Source organism: Mustela erminea, chromosome 1 (genome assembly GCF_009829155.1).
Source record: "Mustela erminea isolate mMusErm1 chromosome 1, mMusErm1.Pri, whole genome shotgun sequence".
In the NCBI taxonomy this organism is placed as follows: domain Eukaryota; kingdom Metazoa; phylum Chordata; class Mammalia; order Carnivora; family Mustelidae; genus Mustela; species Mustela erminea.
The window spans coordinates 71163776-71176160 of record NC_045614.1 but is presented as its reverse complement, the minus strand read 5'-3'; the positions used below and the strand labels follow the sequence as shown (position 1 = coordinate 71176160).

Below are 12385 nucleotides of genomic sequence, written 5' to 3'. Positions count from 1 at the left end.
ATTTTATCTGTGCAAGTGTCAGATTATTAGTTTTATAACTACAGAACTTCTAAATTTTGGTATTCTTAACTCATCTTCCTGTCTTTCTACCTTTGACTTAAGGGACTCAGTCTAAGATAGGTAAGACTGACGTACATTTGACTATTTTTTTCAATCTGATGACTTCAGATAAAGCTGAAAGAGGCCTTCTTCCACCTTGTCAAAGTTGGTATAAAATAGGTTTGGATTTTAAAGTAGTTTAGGAAATAGTACAATCTTAAATTATTATTTGTAGTAATCAACCAATCATACCTGTGGTTGCAGAAGGATAGTCTTCATTAATGATGACACATGTAGGTGTGCCTCAAAGCATAATGATGCTAGAAACAAGACCCTTCCCATTCCCTAGTTCTTCTTTACTTTGGTTTTTCAAAAAATGAACACAAGAGTAGCATAATACTTGAATATCCTATTTTTAATTAAAAAAATTTTTTTAGAGAGATTGTGTGTGTGTGTGTGTGTGTGTGTGTGTGTGTGTGTTGAAGTGCAGAGGGAGGGAGGGGGAGAGAGAATCTTAAGCAGGCTCCATGTCCAGTGTGGAGCCTGATGTGGGGCCTAATTCCATGAGATCATGATCTGAGATGAAATCAAGAGTCAGACGGTTAATCCACTGACCCACTCAGACGCCTCTTGGTTTCAGTGTTAGAAGGCCAGGTGAATTTTTACAGAATATAAGAAAATACGCTAAGATCAATATCCACACATTATTTGATTTTTGAGTTTGAAGAAGAACTAAACAAGGGTATTTTATTTTTTTATATTTTACTTTTTAAATTAAATTTTATTTTTTTAGCATTCCAAGATTCATTGTTTATGCACCACACCCTTTTTGTTTGGTTTAGTATTGGCATTTTCCAATGTCATTGTACCTACGTCAACAAAAACTTGTTTTTCTCCTTGGTATTTGTCATTTATGCCATATGTTAGATTATTAATCTTACAGTTTTCCATTTTAATATTAAAATTTCTTTTACAATTTAAAAATAGCAAATGGAAAATCTGTATAAATAACACTGCAGACAAACATTACCTGTTGTGTACTGTTCAGGGTTATCAGGGGTACCTTTTGCAGGTGACATGTCTGGTCGCTGTGGCTCTACTAGCATAGATTCTATGATGTGTGTCTATTTACAAGACACTAAGCTCCAGAGCAATTTCTGTTACGCTGCAGGCAGTTCAGACAGTTTTATCTCTTTAAGGATCTGTAGCATTGAAATGTTTTTAATTTCAAGTGACACTCACTGATACAAAATGCCAGTGGATTATAAAATGGAAAAATGTTATAAATCCCTGCCACTAACTTTGTGAAGCAGAAAGTGAGATCTAGGTTTCGAATTTAGTATGAGGTTGGCTTTTTAAAAGAATTAAACCTTTTGAGATAACTGTGGATCATATGCAGTTGTAAAAAAACAATACAGAAATGCTGTGTGTGTAGGCTTCATCCAGTTTTTCACAATGGTAACATCTTGGAGAGCTATGGTACAATGTTACAGCCAGAATATTGGCATTGAAACAGTTAAGGAACAGAACAGTTTCATTCCCAGGGATCCCTCAGATTGCTGTTTTAGAATCATAGACATTTGCTCTGTCACGTGCTTCACCCCCACCCCAACCACTGGCAACCACTAATTTACTCTCCATTTCTGTATTTGTGTCACTTTGAGAATGTTCCGTAAATTCAGTCATATGGTATGTAATGTGTTGAGACTGGCCTTTAATACTTAGAGTTATTCTTTAGAGATTCGTCCACGTTGTAGCGTGTGTCAGTTCCTTTTCATTGCTGAAGGGTATTCCATGTTATCAGTTGTACCATTTATTTAACCACTTACTTGCTGAAAGTCACCCGGGTCATTTCTGAGTTTTGACAGTTACAGATAAAGCTGCTATAAACATTGTTGTACAGGCTTTTGTGTGGATCAAAGTCTTCATTCTCTGGGATAAGTTCCTAAGATCTGGGGTTAGGTAGAGAGTAAACCTAGCACCAAATCACAGTTTTTCTGGGACATATACTCAGGGGAACAGTTTGCTGAGTAATGACATGTTTAGTGTTTTTTTTTCTTTCTAGAAATGGCTACACTATTTTCCAGAATGTCTGTACCAGTAATGTATGAGTGGTCTAGTTTCTTTCCATTCTTAGTAGCAATTGGTGTGTCACTATTTCGTATTTTTGCCATTCTGCTAAGTGTATAGTGATATCTCATTATGGTTTTAATTTACGTTTCCCTAATTGCTAATCACACTGAACATGTTTTCATGTGCTTATTTGCCAACTGCACATTTTCAATGTTTCCTAGCCTTTGGTGTCAAGTCTACTTTTTTACCTATATCCTGAAGAATTTATCCCATCCCCACTCACAACCCAGTTTTATAGTTTCATGTTCTACATGTAAGTCCCTGGTCCTTTTCTTTTTTTAAAGATTTTATTTATTTGTCAGAGAGAGATCACAGGTAGGCAGAGAGGCAAGCAGAGAGAAGAGAGGAGGAAGCAGGCTCCCTGCCTAGCAGAGAGCCCGATGCGCGACTCAATACCAGGACCCTGAGATCATGACCTGAGCTGAAGGCAGAGGCTTTAACCCACTGAGCCACCCAGGCAGCCCAGTCCCTGGTCCATTTTAAGTTAATATTTTGTATAAAGTGTTAGACTTAGGTCAAGGCTTACTTTTTCCTCTGTCCTTTGGATAGCCAGTTGCTCTAGCTTCTTTTGTTGAAAACGCTGATTTTCCTCCATTGGACTGCCTTTGCACCTTTGTCAAAAATCACCAGGCCATACTTGTGTGAAGCTATATTTGGATTCTCTGTTCCGTTGATCAATATGTCTATTTCTTTGGCAGTGCCACACAGTTTTGATTACTTATCTATATAGTAAGTATAGAAATCAGCTAGAATAATTTCAAGTCCCCCCGCTTTTTTTCAAAATTGTTTTGGCTATTCTAATTCTTTTGCCTTTCCACATAAATTTTATTTATTTTACTTTTTAAATTTTTTAAAAGATTTTATTTATTTACTTGAGAGAGACACAATGAGAGAGGGAACACAAGCAAGGGGAATATGAGAGGGAGAAGCAGGCTTCCCATTGAGCAGGGAGCCCGACGTGGGTCTTGATCCCAGGACCCTGGGATCATGACCTGAGCCGAAGGCAGACACTTAATGGCTGAGCCACCCAGGCACCCCAATTTTATTTTATTTTTAAAGATTTTACTTATTTATTTGACACAGAGAGAGAGTGTATGTTAGTGAGAGAGAGATAAGTCGGGAGTTGGTGGGGGGAAGAGAAGGCTTGAGAGAGAAGCAGACTCCGGCTGAGCAGGGAGCCTGACACTGGACTCTATCCCAGGACCTTGGGATCATGACCTGAGCCAAAGGCAGACACCCAACTGACTGAGCCACCCAGGCACCCTCCACAGAAATTTTAGAATGATCTTGTTGATAGCTACAAAATTTTTTGCTGGGATTTTTGTAAGAATTGCATTAAACTGGACTATCAGACTGGGGAAATTGGACATCTTTACTATATTGTTTTCCTCTCTATGCACATAGTTTATCTCTTATTTTGTATTTGTTTATAAGATGGTCAGTCAGGACTGGCCACCAAAGGAGACAGAGGAGAGGCTCAGGAAAGCAAAGTTTATTATACTCACAGGTCCTAGAGACAGGCATGGCATGCCACCCAGGACCACACGGAAAAATACCACAGATCAGAAGGCAGAAGATGGCAGCAAGGGGAATGCTTAAAGCCATGGCCTTTATTGGGGTTTCCATAGGAAAGGCAAGGGAAGGGTGAGCAGTTTAGGATTGGGTTGTTGGAATAACTTAAGCAGACTTTGGGCCATAGGGTAGTCTCTAGTTGGATGCTAACACTCCTCTGGATGATGAAGGCAGAAGAATATTGCCTCCTGGGGTGTATGGACCAGGTAGAGGAGTATATGGTGGGATTTGCTAGTTTGCATATCAAAGACATAGTTAATCTGAGCCTTTGCTGTTTTAAGAATTGGCTAGCCTTGGGAGGGTCAGTCTCTCCCCAATCAGAATGGTCATAATCGCAGAAAATATAGCACATGCACGCACAAATTCATGTCTTTGTTTATTTAGATCTTCTTTGATTTCTTTTAAACAGTGTTGTGTGGTTTTAGCATATGGGTCCTATGCATGTTTTGTTAGATTTATACCTAAGTATTTAATATTTGCAGTGATTGTAAATGGTATTTTTAATTTAAGTTTCCATGTGTTCATTACTTATATGAAGAAATAGAGTTAGTTTTTGAATGCTGACAGTTTATCCTGTCACTTTGCCAGACTCACTTGTAAGTTATAGGAGTTTGTTTCTGTAGATTCTTTGGTGTTTCCTGTGAAGACAATTATGTCATCTGCAAATAATTTTCTATTTCATATTGGGTGAGTTGTGATAGTTTGTGTTTTCTAAGGGGTTGGTCCATTTAATCTAAGTTGCCAAATTTGTATGTGTAGAGTTTTGTCCTTTTGATGTCTGCTCATTTTCTGCCTACTTATTTTATCGATTTTTGAGAGAAGGGTGTTGAAGTCTGCAAATATAATTGGTGGTTTATTTCTTTTTATAATTTTGTCACTTTTTAGTTCACATATTTTATAGCTTTTTGTTTGATGCATGCACATTTAAGATTGGTACATTTTATTGGTGGATTGACCCTTTTGTTATGTAATTTTCTTTGCTCTGAAATCTATGTTATGTGATATTAAATAGCCATTCCTGTTTTGCTTTGATTACTGCTATATATACGTGTGTGTGTGTATACACACACACACACATACATATACATGAATGTATGTATATATACAGATATATGCATGTACATGTATACACTTTATTATTTATTTTCAATCTGCCTATATCACTGTCTTTGATGTGAGTTTCTTATAGATAGCAACAGTTGTGTCATATTTTTAAAGGAACTCTGTCTTTTAATTGTATTTAGACCATTTACATTTAATATAATTATGATTTGATATTAAGTCTACCATTTTGTTTCTTCTTGCTGTTTTTCATATTCTTTTTACTTTTGTATGAGTTATTGAACATTTTTCATAATTTTGATTTTTTATTGTATTTTAGAGTCTATCTGTATAGGTTTTTACTGATTCTAAATATTATATATATATATCATATATTATCATATATATGTGTATAATTTTGTATAACCTATTGTTTTACTGGTTCAAATGAAGCATAGAAAACTTACCTTCCTTTTCAACCTTTTTGTTTCCCTCATTTTTATATAATTGTCTTAAATATGTTGTCTAAATTAATTTAGAACCAAAGCAGACATTATTATAATATTTGCTTCAACCATCAAACATAGTTTAGGAAATCTAAAAGGAGAAGGAAAATCTGTTACATTTACCTCTATTCTTTCATGTTCTTGTTTCCTTCCTGTTAATTCTAAGGTTCTTTCCTTTATCATTTCCTTTTTTTTTCAGAATACTTCCTTTAGCTTTGGGGTAGGTATGCTGGTGACAGATCTCTGTTTTTGTAGATTACAAAAAAAAAAAGTCTGAATGCTGTTAATTTCGGATGGTTTAGTGGATGATCAGTAAAGGTCATGGAAAAGGAAGACTGTAGGAGAAGTGACCTCCTTTAAGGGCTGATGTGATTTACATGCTTCCCTTTCCTTCTCACTCACATAGAGTGTTCATTATGTGTGAGGCGGTGAGTGGTGGGGTTTATACATTTTGGTATATCCATTCAGGGGAATACCACTCAGCAATAAAAAGAACAAACTATTGATATATGATGCGACATGGGTGACTCTCAAATGCATTATGCTAAGTGAACAGAGCCAGACCAAAAAATATACATAGGATATGATCCCATTTACATAAACTCTAGAAAATGTGAGTTAATGGCAGAAAGTAAATCAGTGGCTGTCTGGAGAAAGAATGAAAGGGAGCAAGATGGAGGGATTACCAAGGGAACTTGAGGTAACACGTGGAGGTGTTATCTTGACTGTGGTGATGATTTCATAGACGTATATGTATGTCAAATGTACCTAATTGTACACTTTAAATATATGCAGTTTATTCTGTGTCAGTTATAACTTAATAAAGCTTTTTCAAAAATACCACATTAACAAGTGTTCCTCTAGTGCATGGCTGTTGGGTGGCAACCCCATGTGCAGGTCCATGTGCAGGTCCAATTTGTCTGTATTCTTGTTTACAGAGTCAAGCCCATGATCACATGTTTGGGTGTTGTGGCATTGTCAAATGGCTTTGGAGGTTTTTAAATGCTTGCTCTCAGTTTCTTTCTTTCTCTTTCTTTCTTTCTTCCTTTCTTTCAAGATTTTGTTTATATTCTGTATTTGATACAGCTCAAGTGGGGGAGTGGCAGGCAGAAAGAGAGGGAGAAGCATGCTCCTTGCTGAGTTAGGAGTCCCATGCAGGACTTGATCCTGGGACTCTGGGATCATGACCTGAACTGAAGGCATACGCTTAACTGACTGAGCCACCCAGGCACCCTGTTACTCTCAGCTTCTCTACTTAAATTTTTGTTGACAGTAAGAAACAGTTTTATCTGTGCATGATACTTTGAGTCCCACTGTTTTAGAGCAGTGCTACCATGCTCTTTTATATACATTTTTTTTTTCTGTCTCGGCATGGGGCCATTCTATATGCATCATTCTAAACCCATTTTATTCTACTTTATGGGCACATTGTGATTTGATTAACTTGTGTTTTGGTGTATGAATTCTGGCAATGTGTGTATGTATGTGATTTTCTTAGCATGGCTCCCAGGAAATTAACTGGATCTGAGACAATAGCCTGCTGAATTTCAAAGTGGATTATATTGAAACTTTGGTATAATATTTCCTACTCTCAGATTTTTAGAGGAATCATTTAAAAGTTTCATGCAGTGTAAGAATTTTTCAAACTGCGGTGCGCTGGAGGATAGTAGGCTCTGACATGGTAAAATCTATGTTCAGATCCTGGCTGTCCAAGTAAACTGGACAGAGACCTGTTTCAGCCTTTCTTGTTTTTCGAAATGCAGGAACAGTTGCCTGGTAGGATCAGCAATACAGTGAAAGTGCTTGGTAACTGACAAGTGCTATATGTATGTGCCCATTTTTTTACTGGATATATTTTTACCTTCATCTGGGAAATTTACTGTTTTTTCAGGATTAAGGCTCATATTTGGAAAATAATTTGGAAAGTAGTTCTTAAAAATGGAAGGTGAGTTTTGTAGATTGTCTTGTCTTTTACATATAGGTGAAAGAACTGAGAATACATATGAACTAATACACCTTTTTTTCTTTTCAGGCAATTACTGTCTTAACTGAATTAATTAGGGAAAACTTCAGAAACAGTAAATTAAAGCAGTGCCTGTTACCAACCCTTGGGGAGCTGATCTACCTTGTAGCCACCCAGGTGAGACCATCTGATTAACTCTATTGCTGTTTGACCTGTTTTGACACATCATGGCTAACAAGTGTTAATATCCTATAAAAGTTGTTTTGACTTTGCCCCTTAGAGCATACCTAAGGAACCTTGGGGAAATTTTTACCTCTGAAAGAGGTTATCACGTTTTTCAATCTCTCCCTCTCCTTGTCTGTCATGTTCCCTCTCTCCCGGTGCCTCCCAGAAAGTGTAGGAAATTCTCAAGCCATATTTAAAAAACAATCCACCCAGAGTCCCCCAAACTGCTTTCTAGGTTGCTGCCATCATTGACTCCTTTAAGAGGAGGCCATTGGTTCTCCGAATATAAAAGCTTCATTTCAGTTAAAAACACTACTTTGTGCGAATAGAGCTCTTAACATGGCCATGAGAGTTTGTATCCACAGAATTTGACTTCTTATTTCTTAAATTACAATATGGAAGTGCTATTGAATTCAACAAAGAAAAATTAGTATTTCTTTAGTGTTTTTTATGAATGTTATTACATTGATAATGATAAATTATGAGTTATTCATTTGATACTGATTTTTTTCTTTATTTAGTTTCAGAGGTAGAATTTAGTGATTCATCAGTTGCGTATAACACCCAGCGTTCATTATATCAAGTACCCTCCTGAATGCCCATCACCAATTATCCCATCCCTTCACCTACTTCCCCTCTAGCCACCCTGTTTGTTTTCCTAGAGTTTAGCATCTCTTATTGTTTGCTTCCCTCTCAATTTTCATCTTATTTTAGTTTTCCTTTCCTTCCTTTATGTTCATTGGCTTGTTTCTTAAATTCCACATATGAGTGAAATCATATGGTTTTTATCATTCTCTGGCTGACTTATTTCGCTTAGTGTAATCCCCTCCAGATCCATCCATGTCAGTGTAAATGGTAGGTATTCATCCTTTCTGATGGCTGAGTAATGTTCCATTGTATATGTATGTATACCGACTCTTCTTTATCCATTCATCTGTCAGTGAACATCTGGGCTCTTTTCATAGTTTGGCTAGTGTGGAAATTGCTGCTATTAACACTGGTGATACTGAGTTTTAAAGAAGTACTGGTAAGTTACAGTTGATCAGGAGTTTCTTTCACTGTATTTGTGATGTTTTGAGTCCTAGATCTTGCTCAAGTGTTGTATAACTTGAGTATCCTTAGTATCTAAATTAAACTGACTTATTAGAAAAATAATCATTTTAAGACAACTATTGTAATTGCTATAAAACATCAGCATTTAAATCATTTAGCTCCATAATTAGTAGTGGTAGCTGGTACAGCAAATATGTCCTCCTTATTCTTTTTTTTTTCATAAATGTCTTGGCTGTTGGCCCCTTGCATGTTGGAATCAGCTTGTCCAATTTTACAAATCGTTAAAAGAAATTGCCTTGACTGTGCAGATCAATTTGGGAAGTATTGTTATCTTGATAACTTGGAGTCTTCTGCATATTTGGAATTGTACTGAACCCGTATGTCAGTTAGGAAAGTATCCATATATTAACGGTATTTTGTCTTCTAGTGCATAAAAATGGCATTCCATATACTCTGTTTTTAGAAATACTTTCATTTAAGTTCATTCTATTCATAAAACTTCTGTACATCTATCTTTGGTTGAATTTGTTCTTAGGTAATTTTATATTTTGAAGAGACAACACATTCATGAGGCTACAAAGCTAGGAAGTCCAGAAAGGTCTAGGGGGGAAAGTGGCTTTCCTGTTTTTCTTCCCTATGTGCCTTGTTTCCCAGTCTAATCATATCCCTGTATTCACTGAGTTACTTTTGTCTGTATGAGCAAACAGAAATGTAGATTCTTATTTTGTCTCATTTTTATGTACCAAGTAGGACAACTTGCTTTTTTCTCTTAATAGTTATACACTCTTTAAAAAATTTTATTTGAAAGAGAGAGAGCATGTATGAGCATGAGTAGGGGGAGAAGCAAAGGGAGAGGGACAAGCAGACTCTCCCTGAGTGTGGAGCCTGATGCGGGGCTCCATCTCATAGCCATGAGATCATGACCTGAGCCAAAGGCAGATGCTTAACTGAATGAGCCACCCAGGCGTCCCAATAGCTGTACACTTTTAAGAATAGCATATGGAAATACATACACTGGAGTTATTTCTCAATTAATGGATATATTTCTTAATCAGCGCTTAGGGCTCCCTCCTCCCTCCCTGTCATTCTCTTCCTGTCCCAGAACATTTTCATGGGTGCCAAGTTTGATGAAAAGCAGTTTTACTTTATCTTCAGCTTGAGTCCCCAGGGCCTTGGCATCAAAGCTCAGACTGACCAAGTTCTGCAGGCTCTCAGAGTCAAAGCAAACTTTCAGTGCTCAGTTGAACTCTCACACTTGTGGTTATCTAAGGTTTGGTTTGATTCTTTGTTTTCCTGTCAACATCTCTGATGCATTGTAAGGATGTCAGAATACAAGGTGTTGCTTTTATCAGAAGAGTGTTCAGATACCTAGTCTGCCATCTGATCAGGAATGAGAGTCTACTTTAATTCTTTTCGCTATTGTTCCTTTTTTAAAGTTATTATCTCGGCGCCTGGGTGACTCAGTGGGTTAAAGCCTCTCCCTTCAGCTCAGGTCATGATCCCAGGGTCCTGGGATCGAGCCCTGCATCAGGCTTTCTGCTCAGCGGGGGGCCTGTTTTATTCTCTCTCTCTCTCTCTGCCTGCCTCTCTGCCTACTTGTGATCTCTGTCTGTCAAATAAATAAATAAAATCTTAAAGTTATTATCTCCCTCTCCAGCTTAATTGTGGTATAATTGGCATGCAGTCAACTGCACATGCTTAAAGATTACAGTTTGATCAGTGTTGATATGTGTATACACCTGTGAAACCATCACCACAGTTCAGATAATGAACATATCCATCACCTCTCAAAGTTTCTCCACACCCTTTGTAAGCCCTCCCAGGCTGATACAACCACTAGTTTGTATTTTCTAGAATCTTATAAATGGAATCATACAGAATCCTATTTCTGTTTGCTTCAAAAAGCAGATCTAGAGAATCATTTTCTTTGGTACATGCTTTAATTGGATATAAGCTAAGGCTATTTTAATAAAAGGATGGTTCTGTGGTATTTGAATACAATTTAGGATGGCAAACTAGAAAAGGAGGGTATGTCCCTGGATCTATGAAAATCAGTAACTTTTCATGAGATTTTTGTGGAATTGCCACTTTGAATATACGTGAACCGTAAAATCTTAGGTCAGTGCTGATGTAGTGAGACTGACTTGAAACGAGAGTGTATACTGTGTATAATACAGAGATTTAAGCCCTGTCCTGTTGGCTCTTTGGGAGCACTCTAAGGTTACAAGCTTGAGGATGGAGGACCAGAGGCGGTTTTGCAGAGGACGGTAGGAGGCGATACATTTACAGTTTATGTATTTTTTTTTCTTTTGTCAAGAATACCTCCCACTTTGAGCCCAGGTATTCCTATTTTGTCTTTTTTTGTTGTTGCTGAGCCATTAAAGATCTTTCACCTGGACTATTGTAAGAACTCTTAGATGATCTCCTTGCTTTATTGTGTCTACTCCAGTCTATTTTCCAGACATTAGCCAGAGTGAGCCTGTGAAAAACAGTGTCCCTCCTCAGAGCTCTCCTGTGCTTCTTATCTTGCTTGTTGTCACTGCCAAATCCCACCATTTGCCTTGTCGGCCCTTGTGGGCTGCCTCCACAGTGCCTGGTTGACTTTAGCTCTCACTGATGTCCTGCTCTCTTCCTCTTCCCGACATATTGACCTCCTTACAGCTCTTTGAGACTGGCATGCCACATTCCTGCCTCAACCCCATTGCACTTACTGTTCCTCCTGCTTGCAGTGATTTCACACCCTCCCCCACCTAGAGGTTTGAGTTTTCTTTGTTTAGATCCCTTCACAGAGCTTTTTCATGGCTCTGTGCAATATGAGATGGACCCTGTCTATGGTCTTCGTCTAGCTCCTTACCCTGCTCTGGTTTTCTTTATGGTAGTCCTCACCATCTTGACTGACTTGTCTTGTTGGTTCCTTCTCCTCATCCACCTACCTCTTTCTTTTCCTCCTTGTCCTTCCTCCTCCTCCTCCTCCTCCTCTTCTTTCCCCACTAAGCCTTATTAAAGCAAAAAATTTGTCTTGCTCATAGCTGTGTGGCTCTTGTTTAGAAGAATTCCTGGCACTTCACAGGTGCTTTTGTTTTTTATTTTATTTTATTTTTATTTATTTATTTGACAGACAGAGATCACAAGTAGGCGGAGAGGTATGCAGAGAAAGAAGGGGAAGCAGGAGTGAGCAGGGAGCCCAATGCAGGGCTCGATCCCAGAACCCTGAGACCATGACCCAAGCCGAAGGCAGAGGCCTTGCCCTCTGAGCCACCCAGGTGCCCCTGCAGGTGCTTTTATAATGCATAACTTGCACCAAGACCAGGGGGACAGGAGGGAAGGAGCAAGGAGGCAGTGCTGGAGAGACCTGCCAGGCATGTTCAGGAAGGACTCCTTGCCTGAGTTGGATGTGTCTTGACCCTGAGCAAGGGGAAATCATGAAGGCTTTAAAGAAGGGAATCGACGTCATCTGGTTTAAAAATGCCAAAAAGATGACTCTGTTTTAAGATAGAGAATAGATTGGAGAATGATAAGAAAAGATTCTGAAACTAAATGTGAGTAAACAACGTAGGAGCAAAGTTAGGAGTGAGAAGAGGGTGTTTCAGGGAAGAGAAAGTCTACAGCACTGATGTAGTCGATGGTCCATGAAGGAGGACTGAAAAGAACCTGCTGGACTGAGTGACATGGAAGTTACCGGAAACTCAGCAAGAGCTATTTTAGGTAGTTATTTACTTTGAGGGAGGAAGTCAGAAGGCCTCTGGGAGTGTGCTGAGGTTTTAGCAGGAGGTGAGGAAGCTGGGAAAGGCAATATGAAGCCAGAATGGTTGTGAAAAGTTGGCAGGAGTGCAGGGGGCTGCAGGGGGTCTTG

At 38.3% G+C, this 12385-nt stretch overlaps 1 protein-coding gene across 2 annotated transcripts in view; it reads left to right on the top strand.

Annotated features, from left to right (window-relative positions):
• ULK4 (unc-51 like kinase 4) overlaps positions 1–12385 on the top strand; it is a 628848-nt gene that overhangs the window by 78600 nt on the left and 537863 nt on the right. For both annotated transcript variants that reach the window (XM_032312841.1, XM_032312747.1), the window contains exon 18: positions 7324–7431. In XM_032312841.1, the coding sequence (XP_032168732.1) occupies positions 7324–7431 (108 nt within the window). The remainder of the gene's footprint in view (positions 1–7323; positions 7432–12385) is intronic.